The sequence below is a fragment of the Lissotriton vulgaris genome, chromosome 10 (assembly GCF_964263255.1).
Source record: "Lissotriton vulgaris chromosome 10, aLisVul1.2, whole genome shotgun sequence".
Taxonomy (NCBI): Eukaryota; Metazoa; Chordata; class Amphibia; order Caudata; family Salamandridae; genus Lissotriton; species Lissotriton vulgaris.
Window position 1 is genome coordinate 44,103,689 of NC_141698.1, and position 22,242 is coordinate 44,125,930.

General features: G+C 46.2%; 1 protein-coding gene across 1 annotated transcript in view; it reads left to right on the top strand.

The window, feature by feature from the left end:
• Positions 1 to 22,242, top strand: part of LOC147684525 (extracellular calcium-sensing receptor-like) — a 50,715-nt gene that overhangs the window by 18,575 nt on the left and 9,898 nt on the right. Inside the window, exons 3-4 of the mRNA XM_086939686.1 lie at positions 5,935 to 6,771; positions 7,036 to 7,263. Coding sequence (XP_086795812.1) covers positions 5,935 to 6,771; positions 7,036 to 7,263 — 1,065 coding nt within the window. The remainder of the gene's footprint in view (positions 1 to 5,934; positions 6,772 to 7,035; positions 7,264 to 22,242) is intronic.

Consider the following 22,242-nt stretch of genomic DNA (forward strand, 5'->3'; position numbering starts at 1 on the left):
AATCCAGCCTACAACACTGTACTATACCGTTTGCCACTCTCAGACACTTTGCTCCTGCTTAAAACCCCTCATTCCACTGTACAACACTGTACTGTACAATACACCACTGGACAACACTTTACTCCACTCTACTCTACGACACTCAAGTCCACTATATGACTCGATACCCAACTCTTTGTAAGCCACAGCACACCACTTTACTCCAATTGTATCTGAAACAGTACTCCACTCTACTCCACTACCCCACTGTACGCCATCCACTCTATGCCACTCACTGCCCTTGCAATATGTAACGCTTTATGCCAATCCACTGTACAACACTCTACAACACTGTACTGTCATGTACACCACTCCATTCAACAAAAATCAACTAGAATGTATGTCACTCTACTATAGTCAACATCACTTTCCAATACTGTACAACACCCCACTACACTCTACTTTACAACACGGTACTCCAATTCAAAACACTTTACTCAACAGTATGCTATGCCACTCTACTCTACTGCACTCCACACCACTATAATATATGACACTTTACTTCATTCTACACTACCCACTCAAGTGTACTTGACTCAACAATACTCCACTGTACAACACTTTATCCCGCTCTACACCACTGTACTATACTCCACTCTACGTCGCTCCACTGTCTGACACGCTGCTCTCCTGTATGCAAAGCCACTCTATAACACTGTACTACACTGTATGACACTCAACAACACGCCACTCAACTTCTCTCTATGATACGCTACTTTGCTATATGACACAACACTTCACTCCACAACACTCTCGCCTTAGTCCTATACGGCACTCTACTTGATGATTCTCCACTCTAAGGCACTCTACTTCACTATAAAAACTCTACTCTACTCTATGACAGTCTACTACATCCTGCCCTACTGTTTGACATGAGATTCAACTGTACAACTCACTGCTCTAGTCTAAGATACCAGTCAACAAAGGGAGAGAAAGGGTTCAAGGGCACTCTTAGTCCCCAGTCAGTAAGTAAATAAACAATGGAAGAGTGTCCGTCAGTATGGCGCTAAAGAAGTGAATATAGCACGTAAATTCTGAGGCCAGATGTAAGTGGTCAGAGGACTGGACCACCTTTCAAGAAAAAATGCTTGATTTTTTCAGGAAACCCTCACTCACCCTAGTGGTGACATGCTTCATCATCGGGTCCACTGGGAGAGATCGAATACCTCCCCAGTGTGCTGCGACGCCAGGAGACTGCAGAGCAGGTTTTGTGAGAGTGAAGAGTGAAAAAAAGTTAAGTGTGATTAAAAATGTCTGAGGTTGTCCCAAAAATTCATTTATTAACTGGTCAACACGACATAATAAAATTAAATTAACTATGTGCAGGGAAAACTAACCAAAAATTATACTGGTGTTTCCCTGTTAGGGGAAGGTCAACATGTTTCTGCCCTTTATGTGTGTGAATTTACAGGGCTTTCATCAGGACCAATATGCAAGTGTTGCCTCAGCAGGTGTGAGCGTGCTAAGGCCCACCCTGCCAAAGGCTGTGAAAGTTAAAAATAGCACTATGTGTAAAAATGGTGCATAAAAAGTACAAACCAAAAGGCTTGGGGAATTACCTCTGTTGCGAGGAGCCTAGAAGTTTGTACATAAAGTGAACCACGCCCCATAGATTCAGGAGGGGGGTGGGAGCGACAATGGCACACCGCCCGCAACGCTCAGCACCCACTCGACACCTAGCTGTCCCCCGCTGGATCTAGGTGAGGTAATTCCCCAAGCCTTTTGGTTTGTACATTTTATTAACCCTGGGCGAAGAACTACGCTCCGTTCGCGGAGTTTGCGGAGTTTCGGCAACTCCGCGCTCCGCGGAGAACGCGAAGTTGTCGAATACTCCGCAAACTGCTGCGTAGCGTAGTTCTCGCGCGCTCAATAGCATGTTCGCGTGCGCGAGGATGCTTGTCGGTAAGATCGAGTTGCCGAACACGCAGAAACTGCAATCTGGCACAGAATAACTCGCGAACACGTTAGTAGTGACCGGAAATAAGGGGACGCGAGCGGGCTGGACAAACCTCATGGGTAACTTTGCGCGCTACACATCCCGAGCATGCAGGCAATCAATCAATCAATCAATCAGGATATTTGTATAGCGCGCTACTCACCCTGAGGGTCTCAAGGCGCTTGGGGGAGGGGGACCGCTACTGCTCGAACAGCCATGTCTTGAGTTGCTTCCTGAAGCAGAGGTGGTCTTGGGTCAGGCGGAGGTGGATGGGGAGGGAGTTCCAAGTCTTGGCTGCCAGGTAGGAGAAGGAACTTCCTCCCATGGTGGATCTTTGGATGCGTGGCACGGAGTGTAGAAGGTCAGGCGGTTGTTGAGGTACCTGGGGCCAAGGTCGTGGAGGGCCTTGTGTGCGTGGGTGAGGAGTTGGAACGTGATTCTCTTGCTGACGGGGAGCCAGTTAAGGTCCCTCAGGTGTCCGGAGATGTGGCTCTGTCGGGGGATGTCCAAGATGAGTCGTGCGGAGGCGTTCTGGATGTGATAGAGTCTTTTCTGGAGTTTGGCTGTGGTTCCGGTATAGAGGGTGTTTCCGTAGTCCAGTCGGCTGGTGACGAGTGCCTGTGTGACCGTCTTCCTGGTTTCGGTGGCGAGCCATCGGAAGATCTTTCGGAGCATGCGTATGATGTTGAAGCATGATGATGAGACGGTGTTGACTTGTCTGGTCATCGAGAGGGAGGAGTCCAGGATGAAGCCCAGGTTGCGTGCGTGGTCCGTTGGTTTGGGTGCGCTGCCCAGGGCAGGGGGCCACCAGGAGTCGTCCCAGGCGGAGGGTGATGATCCAAGGATGAGGACTTCCATCTTGTCTGAGTTCAGTTTCAGGCGGCTGTTCCTCATCCACTCGACTACGTCTTTCATCCCTACGTGTAGGTTGGTTCTGGCGGTTCCTGGGTCGTTGGTGAGGGAGAGGATCAGCTGGGTGTCGTCGGCGTAGGAGATGATGTTGAGGTTGTGTTGGCGTACGATGGCTGCGAGTGGGCTCATGTAGACGTTGAAGAGGGTGGGGCTGAGTGATGATCCTTGTGGTACGCCGCATATGACTTCGGTGGCCTTGGATCTGTATGGGGGAGGCGGACTCTCTGGGTTCTTCCGGTGAGGAACGAGATGATCCACTCCAGTGCCTTCTCTTGGATTCCGATGTTGCTGAGGCGCTGCACTAGGGTGCGGTGGCAGACCGTATCGAATGCTGCGGAGAGGTCCAGGAGGATGAGGGCCGCTGTTTCCCAGTTGTCGAGCAGGGCTCAGATGTCGTCATTGGCTGCGATGAGGGCGGTCTCGGTGCTGTGGTTGGCGCGGAAGCCGGACTGCGAGTGGTCGAGGCTGGTTGGGCGAGCGCAATTGGTGATCCACTGTGTGAGGTTGTTGGCTGCTTGGTTGGGGTCTGTTGAGCTGGCGGGAGGGTTCTGGCTCAGTGAAGGGGTGAGCTGGTCGGTGGTGATCTTGTTCCAGTTACTGCGGGGAACCTGTTGCGGGTGGTGGTGAGTCGTGGTCTTTCTGAAGCTGAAGTGGACGCAGCTGTGGTCTGTCCAGTGGAGTCCGGTGGAGTGGCTGAAGGAGATGTACTTGCTGGAGGAGAAGACTGGGTCAAGCGTGTGTCCGGCGTAGTGGGTGGGGGTGTTCACCAGTTGCATGAGTCCCAGGTTGGCGAGGTTGTCCAGCAGGGTGGTGGTGGTGTTGTCGTTGTTGTTCTCCAGGTGGAAGTTGATGTCCCCTAGGAGGATGTAGCCAGCGGAGGCGAGGGCGTGTGGGCTGATGAAGTCTGCGATGTCTTCGCTGAATTGTGTGCGAGGTCCTGGGGGTCTGTAGATGAGGGTGCCTCTGAGTGTGGTCTTGGGGTCGGTGTGTATCTGGAAGTGAAGATGTTAAGCGGCTGTGAGGGTGTCGTCTGAGTTGGTCGTGATGCGGATGGTGTTCTTGTGGACGATGGCGATGCCTCCTCCTGTCTCGTTGACGCGGTCTCTCTGGGTGATCTTGTATCCGTCCGGGATGGCGACGGCGATGTCGGGCGCTGAGGAGGCGTTCATCCATGTTTCCGTGAGGAAGGCGACGTCTGGAGATGTGGTGTCGAGCAGGTTCCAGAGTTCCACGGCGCTCCCGAAGACGAAAAATGGCTCTCGAACGGGTCAAGCAAGCTACTACGCATGCTCGCGGAGCTATGCGTAGTTCGCGGAGTGCAAGTGCATCTTCGCGTAGCTCGCGGAGTGCGGCTACGCGAACTACGCCCAGGCTTACTTTTTATGCACCATTTTTACACATAGTGCTATTTTTAACTTTCACAGCCTTTAGCAGGGTGGGCCTTAGCGCGCTCACACCTGCTGAGGCAACACTCGCATATTGGTCCTGATGAAAGCCCTGTAAATTCACACACATAAAGGGCAGAAACATGTTGACCTTCCCCTAACAGGGAAACACCAGTATCATTTTTGGTTAGTTTTCCCTGCACATAGTTAATTTAATTTTATTATGTCGGGTTGACCAGTTAATAAATGAATTTTTGGGACAACCTCAGACATTTTTAATCACACTTAACTTTTTTTCACTCTTCACTCTCACAAAACCTGCTCCGCAGTCTCCGGGCGTCGCAGCACACTGGGGAGGTATTCGATCTCTCCCAGTGGACCCGATGATGAAGCATGTCACCACTAGGGTGAGTGAGGGTTTCCTGAAAAAATCAAGAATTTTTTCTTGAAAGGTGGTCCAGTCCTCTGACCACTTACATCTGGCCTCAGAACTAGTCTAAGATACTTCACTCCACTGCATGAAACACCATGCCACTACATTATACAACATTATGCAACACTATACTACACTGTATGATATGCTGCAACACTCTTCTCTACTCCACTCGATTAAAATCTCCAAAACTCTAGTCTATGTCAATAAACGTTACAAACCTCTCGTCCACTGTACTGCACAACACTCTACATAACAACTTTCTAATGGTGACACTGGACTACACAAACTTTAAACATTTTAAAGGTATATTATAACTTTCATTAACAATGTATCCACCACCTTCAACTTATTATAAGTAGCTGAACTAGTTACACACTATTTCATGCCACTAACCAGCCAACACTAACTATAACTAAGTTATCTATAACGGCTGAATTTCTGTGATTTTTTCCGTTACTGACATATTCACTTAACTATAATGTCACTTTAACCTTTGGTTCTTTTATTGAATTTGTAAGTTTTTTTTTAAAGAAATCTTTTTCTTACAACTAACTATAACTTTACTTTAACCTTTGGTTTTGTCAGTGAAATCGACGTTTCTTTTAAACGTAAAGTATATATTAATACCATATGTAAAGTCAACCCCCCACCACTCATGGCCTTTGACTGTGCCTATAGGGGGCTGACCACAGGGCTTGGCCTTCCACCAAGTGACTTTCATGACCCAGCAATATTATGCTCCTATTCTTTTACTATCTGATTAAAGCATCTTCCACATCTCAACTGACTGGCCCCTAAGAGTTGATTTCCTTGTTGTGGATGGATGGTTCTTAATTTCATTGGACTGGGTGGTTCGGGATCAGGGGTATGCAATAGCATTACAGGCCAGGTTACAATTACATATGTCTCCATGGTTGATGTAAATGGCCTACTAATGCTGTGGAAACCTGGGGCTGTTCAGACTGTGAAAGATTGAAACCCACTCTGCTGCACAAATATTATCACCATTATTGGTTGTTTGTCTTGTGGTTAATGAATACATAATATAGATCAAAAAACTTTTGTCCTGATTGTTATTTGAATGCAGGCATGCTGGGTTATGTATATGCATATTATACAAAAGAAAGATGAAATTACTCTAGAATGCTCAAAGTTAGATTTATTTTTAAAACACTAGATATACATATGTTCAATTTGTGCTATTAAATTTGTTTCTTTCTCCACAGATCAGCTATGTTGCAGCACTTCCAATCCTAAGTGACAAAATCCAGTTCCCATCATTCCTACGGACAGTGACAAGTGCTACCTTCCATGTGGATGGCTTGATGGAGATGTTGCTCCTCTTTGGATGGACATGGATTGGAGTTTTGGTCTCAAACAATGACCATGGTCTCCAAGGGAGTCAGATGCTTAGAGAGGAGGCCGCAAAGAATGACATCTGCATTGAATTCTTTGAAACGCTGCCCACACAATCCAGCAGGGCATCCTTAGCCCATGCAATTGATATTGTGCAACAATCCACTGCTAGAGTGGTTGTGTGCTACACCTATGTGATAGATATAGCACCATTTCTAAAGGACATATCTCTGAGATGGATGTCTGAAAAATTATGGATCGGTATTCCAAGCTGGGTTCCATCAAAAGTTTTCTCATGGAGGGACATGTGGCTTATATTGAATGGCACTCTGGGACTGGCGGTGCACAGAGGAGACATCCCTGGACTCAAAGAGTTTCTGTACAATATACATCCCCTCAGGGACACCAACGACATCTTCATGACAACTTTTTGGGAGGAGGCTTTTAGTTGCAAATGGATGAACACATTTAATGGAACAAAATCTGGGGAAAAAGAAGATGAGCAGGTTCTCTGCAGTGGGACAGAAAATCTTAAATCTCTTGATGCCTCAGTGTTTGAAGTGAATGATTTCCGGTACCCTTTTTCAGCATACCAAGCTATCTATGCCTTGGCCCAGGCATTACATGATCTGCTTCATTGTAAAGCTCAAGAAGGTCCCTTCACCAATGGTTCATGTGCAGATCCTAAACATTTTGAGCCATGGCAGGTGAGGGCACCAATATGGTATATACAGTTTTGCTTTTGTCCTAACAATGCTATCCTTACAGTAGTGTGTCTTAACCACTTCCCCCAACTCATTCTCACATCACTGTAATCCGCACTATCTATAGAAGAGTATCATGTTCTGAAGCTTGGCTCACTGTATAAGATATCTGTGGCCTCAACATTGCATTACATATTCCAAGCAGTTTAATGCATGACCTTCCAAAGTTCATCCCTTTTGAAGTCTCACAATATTGTTTGCTTGCAGATGTTGCATTATGTGAAGAATGCACGAACGCGGAGTTCTGCTGGCAGCGAGTCCTATTTCGATGCATCTGGAGATTTCCGTTCATTCCTTGATTTGTTGTATTGGCACATTACATCCAATGAAACAAGAAGCTTTGTGACATTGGGGACCTATGACGTCAGTGTTCCCAAAAACCTACGACTGGTCATTGACAAGAATGTCAGCATCTTGGGTGGAAAATGGTCTCAGGTATTAACCATTTTGATTAACTTTACAGAAAAACAATACTTTCAACACATTTGTGGAAGGCAAGTCTGGAAAGACAACAGCTGCTCCAAATTTAAATTACTTACATTATTCAAGTCAAGTCAAGTCAAATAGGCTTTATTTCGACATAAAAATATCTTAAAAAGCGTACATACATGATAAATTCACTTAAAACATTACTAGGTTAAAAACATAAAAGCCCTTAATGTACTAAGACTCGGTGTTGTTTCTGCAATTTCTAAAGGGGAAGTTATTTAAATTAGCTAAAAAAGAAATAGGCCAGAAACAGACCATATAAAAATCATAATTAAACAATTTGCCTAAGTCTTTTTGACCGTATTCGCCATGCCCAACCTAGGTACTTCGAGGTGGCGCATGCGAAGAATGAACGAGTGTCTGTAAGTAAAATTCGTAGTGCCACATTACAATGTCTGGTGCCCAAGGTGAGGCACATTGGTTTTATCCATTTCACGCGAGGAACCTTGTAGGCAGGGCACTCGAATAACAGATGGGGGACGGATTCACGACGCTGAGGGCAAAAAGGGCACCATGGCGCAGTCTGGTATGGAATTTTCCAGTGGCATGTGAGCTCCATGACTGGGAGAAGACCTAGTCTAAATTTAAAATACAGGGACCTATCCCATGGGGCAGTAATAATGTCCAGGTACAATTCTCTGATGGGGACATCTTTAAACTCCAAGAAATTTCTGGTGGACTTACAGGTCGTTGAGAAAGAGTTTCTTTTACTTGCCACCCATGACCAATAGAGTTGTTTTAGCACAGATTTAGGCGGGGCTGACTGTTGGTGCCATGCTTCTTCCAGCCCCAGATTGGCAAGTAGAGCCTTAATGTCCCTTAGCCATTTTATTTTTGCCCAACCAGTGGAATTAATTATCTCCCGTAGGCCATCCGCATAGCTTGAGAGCTCTGGCACTCTCCAGATGCGGGCCCACAGTAACAGGGGGCGTAATTTTGCTTGATCTTCAACCCCCCTGCAGCCCATGTCCAGTTGCAAGGGTAGAATAGGGACAGAAGGGCCGAGAGACATTAGGCTTCTCAGGAAGGCGTTCTCGGCTCGAGTTAGCTCTTTCATGTTTGACATCCCCCAGAGCTCTGCCCCATAAAGTGCTGCACTCACTCCTCTGGCGGAGTAAATGTCCATTACTGCCGCTATCGGTCTTGTAGATGCTGCTCTCTGCTCTTTCAACAGGGCCCCAGTCACTCTTTTTAGGCTCAGCAACATTTTAGTCAAATGGCAGTCCCATTTCATAGAATCCACCAAGCGGATGCCCAGATAGTCAAACATCTTGGTTCTTTCTAGTGCAACAGGCCCCAATGTTGGAGGGGGGCCGGGCTTTTGTGGGGGGTTCAAAATAAGATACTTAGTTTTGTCTGTGTTGATACAGAGACCTCTCTGCTTGCAGAAGTTGTCAAATCCGGAAAGAAGCTGCTGGAGGCCCATTGGAGATTTTGACAAAAGTAAAGTATCGTCAGCAAAGAGCAAGGTAGGGATTAAGCGACCTGCCAGACGGGGCGCATCTGCTGGTGTCTGGGTCAAGAAGTCCACCACCCCATTTACATATAGGGAGAATAGGATTGGGGCAAGTACGCAGCCTTGCCGTACACCTCTGTTCACCTCTATTCTTGGGGTCTTTTGACCATTTGGCCCCCAACGTATTTGGGCGTAGTTATTTTCGTGGAACCTCATGATCAGATGGAGCAAGTAGGGTGGCATACCGAGGTCACACAGCACCTTCCACAAGTTGTTTCTAGGCACCAAATCAAAGGCCGTCCGGAGGTCGATGAAGGCCAGATATAAGGTACCCTTCCCAATCGTGACGACCTTCCAGTAGATCATGAGTAGCCTTAGCGATTGTTCTATTGTCCCTGTACCGGCTCTGAACCCAGCCTGAAAGTCCGAGAGTATCTTATTCTCGTCTGCCCACTGCTGGACCCTAGATAAGAGGACCTTACCCGCCACTTTTTGGGAACAATCTATTAAGCTAATCGGTCTATAATTAGCTGGGTCATCTCTTGAGCCTTTCTTGTGCAGGGGGACCACCTCGGCTGCCATCCAGGAAGCAGGGAGGGGGGCGACTGCCATAGCTGCGTTCAGTAGCGATGCAATCAGCGTACCCCATTCGCTTATGTCCATGCGGAGAAGGTCCCCAGGTAGGTCATCAGGTCCGGCTGCTTTGCGGGGTACCAGAGATTTTATGGCAGTTTCAGCCTCTTTCCTGGAAAATAAGCTCTCCTCATAGCTGCCATCACCTTGAAGGATCTGAGGTAGTGGGAAGTCCATCGCTTCTACAGCAGGAGCAGTGTACAGTTTTGAGAAGTGTGAGTGCCACAGATCTTCGGTTATATTGCATGTAATGACGGTGTCCAAAGGTCTGTGTTTCTTTCGTAACAAGTCCCAAAAGCCTTTTGCGTTTTTTTCTGCACTAGCTGCACGAAGCTCTTGCCAGAAGGCATCTTCCCAGTCTCTCCTGGCTGCCTTTATTACAAATTTGTAGGACTTGCGTTTAGCAGCTATTGTTAATGCATCACCACTCTTTACTGCCATGATTAGAGCTCTCTTTCCAGCACGGCACTCCGATGAATACCAGCCTGATTTGCCCTGTCGCTTATCATGGTTTTTGTTTCCCTTAGAGTTTAGTTTAACCATGAACAAGTCCCCTATCGATGTCGAAACCTCGCTAAACATAGCTGAAATCTTGTGCGGGCTAGGGGGATGACTTTCCAAAGTTTCAGAGGCTGCGGTGATAACGGCTCTGATGCAGGATAGTTTTTCTTCATCAATTGCCACTTTGTCCCATTTTAGACGTCTGAGGCAATTTGAGGGGACCACCCCCCCCAATGACCTCTGTTCAGATGCGTCAGGAGCTCCAAGAAATGATCCGCTGTCCCTCCACCAATATATTAGGGATAATGAGAGTGCGTTGTGATCACTTTCCAAGGAAGGCAGAACTATCATATCCTCCATGTAGGCCCACAAAGAAAAGTTTAAAAGGATGTAGTCTATCCTAGATGAGTGACCCACCCTATTATACGTGTGTGCCCCCTCTAGGTCTGACCGTGTTCTCCCGTTGGCTGCTCTCAAGCCAAACTCTAGAGTGAGGGAATTCAGTTGGACGATTTTGGGTGTCCATCTTTTGACAATTGGAAGATCGAGGGACGGAACGCCTCTCCTCGAATCTTCGTCATGCAGGTCCAAGGATTCATCGGCCATCAAAGGCTCGAATGTACAGTTAAAATCCCCCATCACCAAAATTAGTGTGTCTCCACGACACTCCCCCAAGGCTGCTTCTAGAGCCAGGAGGGTTGGTGACGAGGCCCTCCCTGAAGCCCCTCGTGTGTAAATATTAAAAATCTCCAGCTTCTCAACTTTGTTTGGGCATTTTGCAGTGAGCCACATCAAATCTGGTGATTTTTGGGGATGATGGTGCACTCGCCATCCTAATGATATGTCGACCCAGACTAAGAGACCTCCAAATGGACGCCCTCTTCCTGATACTGGGATACCTGCCGGGACAGAGAAGGTAGCATATCCTACTCTGTGCCTTGGTTCCACACACCACGTTTCTTGGAATGCGCAGACTGCGTGGGGCTCTGTAAGCGCCACCCAATCCGGGGCATCCAACTTATTATTTAAGCCTGCCACATTCCAGCTGATAGCCTTCAGGGTAGGGCGAATCGGTGACCCAGCACATCCAGCATCCCTACTCGGGGCCCCCGAGTTTTCTATTCCTTCCATGGACTCTGTGAACTCAGTCCGACAGCCTGAGGGAGAGGGGGTGGGAGGGGTGGGCGTGGGCTGGGACACAGTGGGGGTAACTAATATCGAGGAGACCCTCTCAGCTGTGCATGATACGTTAACCTTAGGTGGAGGGGCATTTAATACAACTTGATCGCCAAGTCACCAACCCCATCCCTGGGGTGGAGCCGCTTGGGTCGGCGTCCATGCCCTTGCTCTAACATCCAGGGTCAGGTAGTGGGGGTACCATGCACCTCTACCCCCATCCGGCAACAACTTCTTAAACCCAGGTAACGGGAGAGGACGATAGAAGTACCCCAGGTCCCTAGTTTGTATGTCGCAAAAGTTGTGTAGCGACTGCTGACTGCAGATCATACCTGCTGCTCTAGGATCGCTGAAATTAATCAGCACACCGTCCCCAGTTAAATCCTTGCATCTATTGCCAATCCACCCCACACGACGGACATGGGCTATTCTGCCGTCAATATGCCCTGGGAGGGGTCTATTTGCTCTAAGCCAGGAGAGGGTCTTGTGTTTAAGGTCAGAGTACAACTCACAAGAACCCTCTTCAAGCTCCGGGACCCCCGTGAGGATTACCACATACGGTTGACACCCAGGGGGGAGGCTAGCATTAGGTGTGCTTGTTTTTGCCCTGCCTAATGATAATTTAGCTGGAGATTTAGCTAAAGATTTAGGCGCAACCTGACTGCCAGAAATGGGAATAGATGGAATTACATTTCCATTCGGCGTGGTTGGCGCATTTTCAGCTACTTTAGAGGTTAACGCTGTAGGCTCTGGATTGGGAGCAAAGTTAACCTTGGGGGCCTTCGGTGCTTGAGTATTGGATTTTTTCCTTAGGGGGCCCAAACTGGGTCTAAGGTTAGAGGTTTGTGGGGCGGGGCTGATTCCTATATTAGATTGTAGTGTCTGTGGGGCCTCCCCAAGTACAGGCGCTATTTGACGAGGCGTTGGCTCCGAGGGTACTAATATTACAGCATCACTCCTTGACCCTCCATTGTCTTCTCCCTGCATCTTGGAGTGAAATTTAACCAATGACTTCACAGCGTAGAAATTATCCAACATTGATTGCTCAAGGGTGGCTAATTTTCGTGTGAGACAATCGATCTTATCTGCAAGGGGCATCACCATAGACCTGATTAGGCTCTCAACGTCTAGGGGTGGAGTGGCAGTGTCAGTGTGCACAGCCTGAGGAACTGGGGTGGTGCTAAGAGACGCTGACGGGCCTGATGTGCCTAGCGGGCAAACAGGACCCTTGAGTAGTGTGACTCTAGTGTGGGTGTTAGTAGTTTTTGGGTGTAGAATGTGATTTGAAGGGATACCCCCTTTGGTCACATTGTGCCTACTTACTTTGCTGTATGGTTTTAGAGAACCCCCCCTGCAAGGGCTAACAGGGCGCTTTCTTTTCCTGGGTGCAGCAAGTCCTGGTGCTGATTTCCCTGGTGGAGAAGTTACTAAAGCCGCTACTAGGGAGGTGCTAACTTCAATAGGTGCAGCTGTGGGGGGAAGGTGTAAAGCTTCGTTGGATGTAACAGAAGGACTTTGGGCATTGTTGGTCTCAAGATCAGGATCATGGTTTTGGGCCCCCAGCAAAGGATCAATTGAATCAGGTGGGTTAGGGTGTGTTGAGACATGGGCAATGTCCAGTGCAATGGTCGACACCCTTTCTAAGCTTGCCCTGATCCGACTTACCCTCTCGTCAATGTCCGGTGAGTCAACTACCACAAATGGTGTAGGTGGTGCATTTACAGGACTAGGGGCTAGGGCAAGGGCGCCCAAGGATGAGCGCTTGTGTGACAGGCCCTTGGAGTCCCGGGATAGTCTTCGTTCAGCTAGGACTATCTCCTTTTCTACAATGGAGACAGCCCGAGTTATAAATTGATCCATTGTACCTATGACTACGTCTCCCGCTGCTTTCCTAGTTTTGCTTGCTCTAGTGCCTGTGGCCATGCTCCCGTTGTTCCCATGCCCACTTAGCAGAGCCAAGAGATATGGCCCGGCCTGGCCTCTTCTGGCCACTGATGGCCAAAGATGGTCCCGCCCTTGTCCCGGGCTTCTCCCGCGATGCTCCCGCGTGCTCCCGCACAGCGGGGAAGGGGCGTCCCTTTACATTATCATTTATTTCCAAGTAGCATGTATTCCTTTCCAACCCTTTAGTGGAGAGTTGGTAAAGACTCCAAAATTTTATAAAACAAGCAAAGCAAACAAAACTAAATAAAACAACGATGACCAAATTATTTGTATCTTGCCCTTTACAATGGTGGGGGTAGTCTTAGATTTACTCATGGTGGGTTCAGGACTAGCAACTCTAAAACATTGCACATAATAAAAGAAAACAGCCATGGTCCGGAGCAAGTTTCTAGAAATAGTGAATATGCATTAACTAAGAAAGACATAGAATGTGGAACAATAAAACATTTAAAGAGTATGAATATTGCCATTGTAAGGACTTAGGTCAATGATACCCATTGACAGCTTATGCGAAATGTTTACAAAATCAAACATCCATCCATGTGTTGCTGTGGGTCTTCTGTGCTGGACCTATGTAAAAAGGAAACATTTTACCCAAAGGGCAAAAAACCTAGCCTGAAAATTGGAAGTTGGACTCTCTAACAAAGGTCCCGGCACATTTATATGTTAGCATGAGGATGAATTATCTCCAGTGATATCCTCTCAATGCTCAGTCCAGTGATGTTTCCAGAAGTTGAGAGTTTTAGAATCTGCCCACCCATCTTGTGGTAAAACCTTACACATTCATGGACAATCTGGAGAACCTCCTGTGTCGAGTTTAAAATAGCTTCCTTCCTAAAGTTTGGGTCTTGAAGATGTTGGCCCTCTAAAAGATGGATTCGCCGAGAATGGCCGCCCACAAGCCATCATTAAAATTGTGCTGAAGGTTCCACACTTAGGCATTTCTGTTTGCTAGGTGTCCTTATAACAAATCCTGAGAACAACAGTTGGTCACCATGTGCCAAAGAGTTTAACTCCCTTTAAACCATAACAGATTTTGAAATGCAGAAAGAAATCCATAACTACAGTGCTTTTAAATCACTCTGTTCTCCTAGACACCATGAGGACTAGCAGTTTGTGGTACCATTACCAGCAATATTTAGTTCCTCACCATAGACTGAGATGGCAGAACTACTTGGTTTCAGACAGCGGAACCTTAGCAGCCTCTACTGCCAGAATCTTATTGCCTGAAACTTATCCACCATAGAGCTGCTGACTTATCATAATTTGAAAGCCCACTGTATGTAATGCATATCATGTGAGGTATGCAAATAATATTTCTAGGCCCTGTGTTAGTCAAGGCTTTTAGGAGGTTTCAGCTTGCTCTCTTCATTCATTTGCCTTTTTTTGTGTCCTTCACGCTTTCATTCTGCACACCACAACATACAGCATGTTGCAATTGGCCAGCCGTTGGATCCCTCCACTTCAGCCCCAACAATAATCACCTTGAGTGGTTTGGGACTACTCCTATTTATTTATATGTTTATTGTCTATTTTTTTCCCCTGCATGGACCAGGTAGGCCTCCAGTCTACTGAGCTGCCAATGCTGCTTGATGTGAACCACATTCGTACTGCAAGGGTGGTAACTTTTTTGGGAACATTTTTTAATCCCATTCTTTTCTCAAATAAAAAATGTATTGTATAAACTAAAAAATTGCATTTTAAAAGGCTGCTGAACATTAAGTGTACTACTACTTGAGAATAACCACCAATTTCAGAATGTATTCTCTGCTTTCTCCATCTTCCTTCTCTTCTTTCACTCCTCGGACATAGAAAATATTGTCATATCAAGGCTTTACCCAGATTTCCAGACAGTGTTCTGTCAATGTATTCTTCTGTGTTGCTAGCTTCATTTTCATATATTCATCAATGCACACGTCGCCTTTATGCATATTTCTGTGAAACATTTCTACAGAAGCAGTTAAATTCATTTGTCTCTGAGCTGCATGCATAGACACACAAGGGCACCTATTTGTATGTTTTTGTATTAAGAATTTACAAAAATTCATTGGCCATTTCACTAACAAATCGGCCAACCACAGACCTCTTTGCTTTGTCAGTGTTTATTTATATTTGCCACCCGGATGGAATGCAGTAAAAGTAAATGAAAATCATGGTTCTCAAATGATTCTTTCCACAGAAGATTATGAATTCAGGGGGGGAGGAGCCAAGATGGCGTCCAGGTCGGACGCGTAGTCCCTCGGCTCCGGGGACCATCACCTCCTACATAACTATCCTGCCGGTGATCCTGTACCAAGACGGCACACCGCGGAAGCAGACGGGCTCCGACGACCTGTGCCGAAATCCTGAAGCTCGCACTTCATCGCAAGTGGGCGAACCGTCCGACTGCAGTTTGCGGCCTGCAGCAGCTCTGAGGCCGGGACCTCGAGTGGAAGCTGGGACCGGCTGCCAGGCGAACAACATCGGGCTTCAGCGTCTGGGGTGACCCGGTCGGAACTTTTTACCGCGCAACAGACGAGCCTGCACCGTACGCCCCACTGGACTGTAGGTACAGAGATGAGTGTGCCTGTCGGTTTGATTGTGTAAATCATCCGTCTGCATGAGCCCGGACTGTTGATTGCCCAGAGACTGCTTGTACACTTTCCCGCTAATGGCGGGCGGCTCCCAGTTTTTCCGCTCCCTTGACGTTGGATGGGGTGGCGTCTCTAAGGGACAATGTTTATGGTCATATCACGGTTCTGCCTGCCGCTCCTTGCCACCCAGGGAATTGATGCCCCTTTGTGTGTAGCCTAGCCTGACTTGTGGCGTCTCTACTGAATACTATGGAGAGCGTATCGAATTGCAGCCTTGAGATGTCTATGACACAGTGTTGTCGCGGACGTGTGGAGCAGCGGGCCATGTTTGGAAGGGCAAATGGAGGTGTTCAGGGCTATGGTGCTCTATTGGCGGCTATTGTTTCCCTTCGTCATGATATTGTGCACTCTGCTCGAGCTTTGGCCAGCAAGGTGGACGACATAGTGTGTGCACTGAGTCGCTTCAAAATGGCTGACACGCAGGTTCACAGAGACTCTCCTTCCTCCATGCCCGCCAGCAACAGGATGGCTGCCCCATGCGATGAAGATGGTTCTGATACCCCAAGTCCCGAGATGTCTTACGCTGTGGATGGTGTTTACCCGAGACGGCGTGCAATCAGGGACTTGCGACCGCGACGGAAGTGCTCTCCCCATGTCATGCCCCCCGTTCCCCGGGGTCCGCTCCAGACAGGGCTGAACACTGAGACTTTCTCCCCTGGCCCGGCTACGCTTTACAACACGGGAACTGTGTACTTTATGCCCATCCTGGGATCACTGGATCTGCTTGTACCTGGTGCGATTAAGTGCTTGTATCAGACTGTCTCTCTCGACTTATCGTTTATGTCCCCCTGGGTTGCCATGGTTTGCAGTGGTGGAAAAGAGAAAACGGGACAGGGATGAACGCTTCTTCTCGTGGATTGGCTGTTTCTTCGTTGCTGACCTAGGCATGTGGGTGGTGTGTTGTTACTCTTGATCGCGCTATGGGCCGCCGTTGTACTTTTAAATTGTGTTGCTCGTAATGCTCAACGTCACCGGACTTTCTATTATGTGCTGTTATTGGACTTACGGGAGGGTGAAGCCGGGGGACGGGTGGTGGGCTCCTCCCCGCCTCTCTTTATTTAATGGGAGTTATAGATTAGGATTCTTTTCTTACTCTCTATATTTCGGGACTCCTTTTGTGGGGCGACAGGCACACTGCTAGGGGGGGGTAGGCCGTAGCCAGATGCAGGGGTGCAGGGTGGGGGGTGGATGGGGGGGTTTCTTGTTTATTTCTTTTTGGTTCTATGGGCCTTCTATTCTTTTTCTTTTTCTTTCTTTTCTGGGTTTAGACGTTTTTCTTATTTGTGGACAGCAGCGATTCCGGCGATTTCTTATATTATATACTTGTCTATACTGATCCCACGAGGCCGGAACCAACTCGTTGTTCTGTGATATCCTGATCCTGTCTATCCTTCAGAAGAAACTTTGAAAATCAGACCTCAATGCCTCTGTAATTGATCCTTTGCGCGTTGTCGTGTTGAAATGTACTGCATTTGTGAGCCCTCGGGCTCGTTGTTGGCTGTATGTACGACTTTCTATAAATAAAGGTCTTCCAAAAATAAAAAAATAAAAAAAAGATTATGAATTCAGAAGTTAGAGAGAACATGACACTACTGTAAGACTCCTAGATACCTGTCTGTGTTACAAATGTAAGAGGAAAATAATAAATACAGTTGTTTTAAAAGCCAAAGGTGCATTTCCAACTCCATAAACTTCCCATAATTTATAGTTAAGTGGGTGAAACTTAACATGTCAAAATCGGGCAAACCAAGTGACCACCTAAATCCATGTAATGAGTGTCTACATTTTTTCTACAAAAATGTCTTATTAATTTGAAGTTCCTTCTTATTTCAAGTCAACCACCTTGCTTAATATTTTCCAGTCACCAAAAGTTGAGGTCTAGCCAGAATGTTCTCCACTAACCACGGTCAATTTAACAGACACAATTAAAGCATTAAAACTCCCATTCTAGGATGATGATATAACAATTTGCTTTTTATGCTGCCTACTAAATAACTATATCATGTGAGAAAAAGACTAAGGGCCAGATGTAGGTAAATGGCATTTACCGATTCATAAATATCCAATTTTACCGATTCGGTATTTACAAATCGGTAAATGCCATGTAGGTAATTATTCGGTAAAAATTACTGTTACCGTTACCGACCGGTATTTGGCCACCTACATCTGGCCCTATATGTTTCCATATCCTATATCCTATACAAAAAGAGCCAAATGACTTTCATAATAAAAAAAACTATGACTATTTTCCGACTTGTGAAAAAAAACTTACAGGGGAATACTAGACCCTCAATTTTTCGACCTATGAAAAAACTTACAAGGGAATGCAAGACCCTCAACCAATGTGTGGAGATACAGTTAAATAATCACATTGTTCAAAACAAACTTGTGGGCCTCCTACCAACACCGATTGCAAAGTGGTTGCATTAGAGAAACTGGCACCCTCAAAATCCTTGCTTATATTTATTGCATGTTAGATATTGGTGCTGCCTGCCTTCGTATCCTTTTGGAATTAGTAACAAGAATGATCTTCATAAACTTCTGGAGAATTGTGTATGAATAGGTGGTGAGGTCTTCAGCATCTTTGATCCCTTCTTGAATATTCAATAGGAATTAGTCTCATTAGGGAATTATGCCTCCAAGCCACATTCGTGGTCTGTAGTGTTTCCCAGGGATTGATACTGGCATCAATGGTGTACAATTTATACACGAAATTGCTGATGCATTCCAATGGAGGAGACATAGTTAGTATTCCTCAAAATGCAGTTAACCCCTTCGATGCTCATGACGAGGTCAGCGGCACGGTTGAGCTGTGCTCATGACGAGCTGAGTTAGTCATGAACAATGGGAATAACTCGGGACCCATCACAGGAGGGGAAAACCATCAGCAGCGATGGTGTTAAAAGTCATAAGTATTTAAAGATCTTCCTGATAGAAGATATTTCTACACTGTAAAACTGAGTACTGAAGAATCAAGGATTGATGTCTGCTAACCACCTTAAATGGAACCACAAGAAAACAAAATGCATCCTTTAATTACTCATTTAATTATTTTATATATTTAAGGTTTTATATAGTTTCCCAGGGATTGATACTGGCATCAATGGTGTACAATTTATACACGAAATTGCTGATGCATTCCAATGGAGGAGACATAGTTAGTATTCCTCAAAATGCAGTTAACCCCTTCGATGCTCATGACGAGGTCAGCGGCACGGTTGAGCTGTGCTCATGACGAGCTGAGTTAGTCATGAACAATGGGAATAACTCGGGACCCATCACAGGAGGGGAAAACCATCAGCAGCGATGGTGTTAAAAGTCATAAGTATTTAAAGATCTTCCTGATAGAAGATATTTCTACACTGTAAAACTGAGTACTGAAGAATCAAGGATTGATGTCTGCTAACCACCTTAAATGGAACCACAAGAAAACAAAATGCATCCTTTAATTACTCATTTAATTATTTTATATATTTAAGGTTTTATATAGTGCTAGCTAGACTCTGAGGTATCAGAGCGCTTTCCAGAGTCAAGAACAACGCAATAATCAGTCACTGAGCAAATGACGAGCAAAAATCATAGGTTCAAGTAAACATAACAAATAAGCAAGGGAGGTATAGTTAGGCAGGGCAAGAGGAGCACACCAAAATATATGCACAGAAAAATACACTTTTTGGGACATAAGGTTGGAATTGCTGAATTGAGGTCCATACGAACATTTAGATACCATGGAGAGAAGGACATCAAGAACAATAGAGACAAGCACAAAGAAAGAAAAACAGCCAACTGACCAACAGTTTGAAATGAACAAGAAAGTTAATTTGAACCGAGTTCAGTTTGTTCATGAGTTCCAGTATTTATTGAGGAGATGGCATTTCAAGTCTCTTTTGAAGCCCGGGAAGGAGGGGCTGCATCGTATGCGCCTCAGAAGGAGTTCCAAATGCTGGGAGCATTACCTGAAAAAGAGCGAGCCTAGGTAGTTTTTCTTTTAAATTTAGGAGGGGCAAGAAGAAGAGAGGTGGATCTTCTCATACGTCTGGTTCTTCCAGCTTTTGTGAGTTTGCTGTCTAAATAGTCAGGGGAATGTGCGTGAAGTGCTTCGTGGGTGATGCAGGCAGTCTTATAGATGCATCCTCCTTCTATGTGAAGCCAGGGTAGGGACTTGAGGGCAGGCATGATGTGTTTGTACCGGTTAAAGTCTATTATAAACTGGGCTGCCATGTTTAGTACTGATCTGAGGGATTAAGGTGAGGTGAGTTGTTGGATTACCTGAGAGGATAGCATTCCCGTAGTCAGGTTTGGAGAGGACCAGAGATTGCACAAGCCATTTGAAATCGTCTGATGGAATGAATGGCTTACCTTTTTTGAGGTGATTTAGTGTGTAAAGCGCTACTTTGGCTTTTGATATGATCCTTCATTGACACATTTTTGTCAAAGGAGAAGCCTAAGGATTTAGCCGAGTTGGAAAGAGTGAGCGAGCAATTTAGGGCCTTCAGGTTGCTGATACAGTCTTGGATTGGAGATTGGTTATTCTTGGGGGAGAACAGAATTACTTCTGATTTAATGGGTTTTAATTTAAGATGGTTGAAGTTAAGCCTAGATTAAATCTTAGTGTTTGACGGTGTGAGGAAAAACAAATTGAACAGCGTGGGTATGGTATGTTATGTTAAAGTATGTGTAGAGCGCATGGCTGCCCCAGCAATGGGGCGTCCCAGCGCAAGAGATGAACACATAGTGAAGCGACAGAACAGAAGGGAGATTAACATTGGGTGAAAAGCCAGGTCTTCACCAGCCTTCTGAAGGTTAGGTTATCAGGATTACTGCGGATGTGGCTAGGGAGATCGACTGCCAGCTCTTTCCCTCCGTATCCAAGGAAGTCTGGCCAGGAGCAGATCTGCAGAGCACAGCGCACATGTGGGGGGCATAGTAGGAACATAAATCACTCAAGATTCCGGGGCCAGTGCCCAGAAGGATCTTGTGGGTGATGCACAACATTTTAAAGCGCACTCTCTGTTCTAAAGGAAGCTAGTGCAGGCAACTTAGGAATCTTGAGATATGACAGTGTTTGGGGAGGGCAAAGATTGCCCAAGCAGCAGCATTCTGAATGCTCTGTTACCTTATAATTGCGTATTTGTTGGCTCCCAGAAGATGCACATTGCAGTAATCTAGTCTGGCAAGGACAGATGATTGGATGATCAGTTGCCAAATCTTAGAGTCAAAGAGACCTAGTATTGGTTTGAGGCCCGCAGCAGTACAACACTTTCCCTGCCACTGACTTGGCATGGATCTCAAAGGTGAGATCACTGTCCATCATTATGCCTCGGTTCTTCACCATAGGTTTGGGTACGGGGGAGCTCCAAGAGCAGGAGGCCACCACTCATTGCCCCATAGATGGGAGTCTTTACCTACCAGAAGTATCTCTGATTTGGCTGAATTTAGCTGCAAATAATTAGTGGCATCCACTCCGAGATAACTGCCAGATCTTGTCTAAATGTCACCATATCCTGGCGAGGGTTGTTGGAGAAGACAAACACCAGCTGGGTGTCATCTGCATATGACACCAGGGAGAGCCCCCGGGTTTTGGCTAGCAGAGCCAGGGGTCTCATATATACATTGAATAAAGTAGGGCTTAATGCTGACCCCTGGGGCACCCCAGAGCGCAGTGGGTGAGTGCAGGCGTGGAAGGGGGACCGTGACTTGGAAGGTCTGACCATCTAGGAAGGATGAGAACCACAAGAGGGTTACTGTAAATACTACACAAGGAACCAGAACCAGAGGAGTGGCTATTCTTACTCAGAGGTGTCATAAAATATTGCAAAGGCGTTTGGCGGAAAAATATGGGGGCTGGGTGATAGCAGAATGCTGTTATTGTAAATATGTATTTACCGCCTCCTCTCTATAGGGGTATACTGGTGTTGACTCTGATATTTTGGAATCTCTCAACACTGAAATAGCGTTATGACCAACCCCGATTATATTCTGTGGTGCCCAGAATATTAATTGCATGGGCGGGCTCTGGAGTAGAAACACTTGTAATTATGCTTGCTGGAAACATAAGGTTTTAGGGCTCTTACACGTCTGACATTAGACAATGAGCTAATCGATGTGTGGCCACATTTAAAGCCTTTGACCTTGGTAGCACCTATTTTTCAGCCACTCATAAAACTGTAGCACATCTCGATTACTTCTTTGTTACATAGCAGTTGATAGCAGTGAGTCATGTCAGATCATAACCCCTTGGTTTTCGAGGTTACCGTTATGGAGTTGTAAAGAATATACTTGGAAATTTGAAAGGGGCTTGTTGCAGGATCAGGGCCATATCATATACATGAATAAATGGATTGGGGAGTTCATGGAGATTAACAGAAACAGAACTGGTAGTGGTATGGTCTGGGATGTGGTTGAAAAAGGGGTAAGGGCTAGACACTCAGCTTCAGTCTGCATTGTAAAACGAAGGAAATTTAGCACCTAAATGTATTATATAAAGCATTGGCACATATTGAGGAGGAACTTGTTGGTGCTATAGCTTCTGGGGCTGACAATTGCAAAAACCACAGTTGATGGACAGAATGCAGAACAATG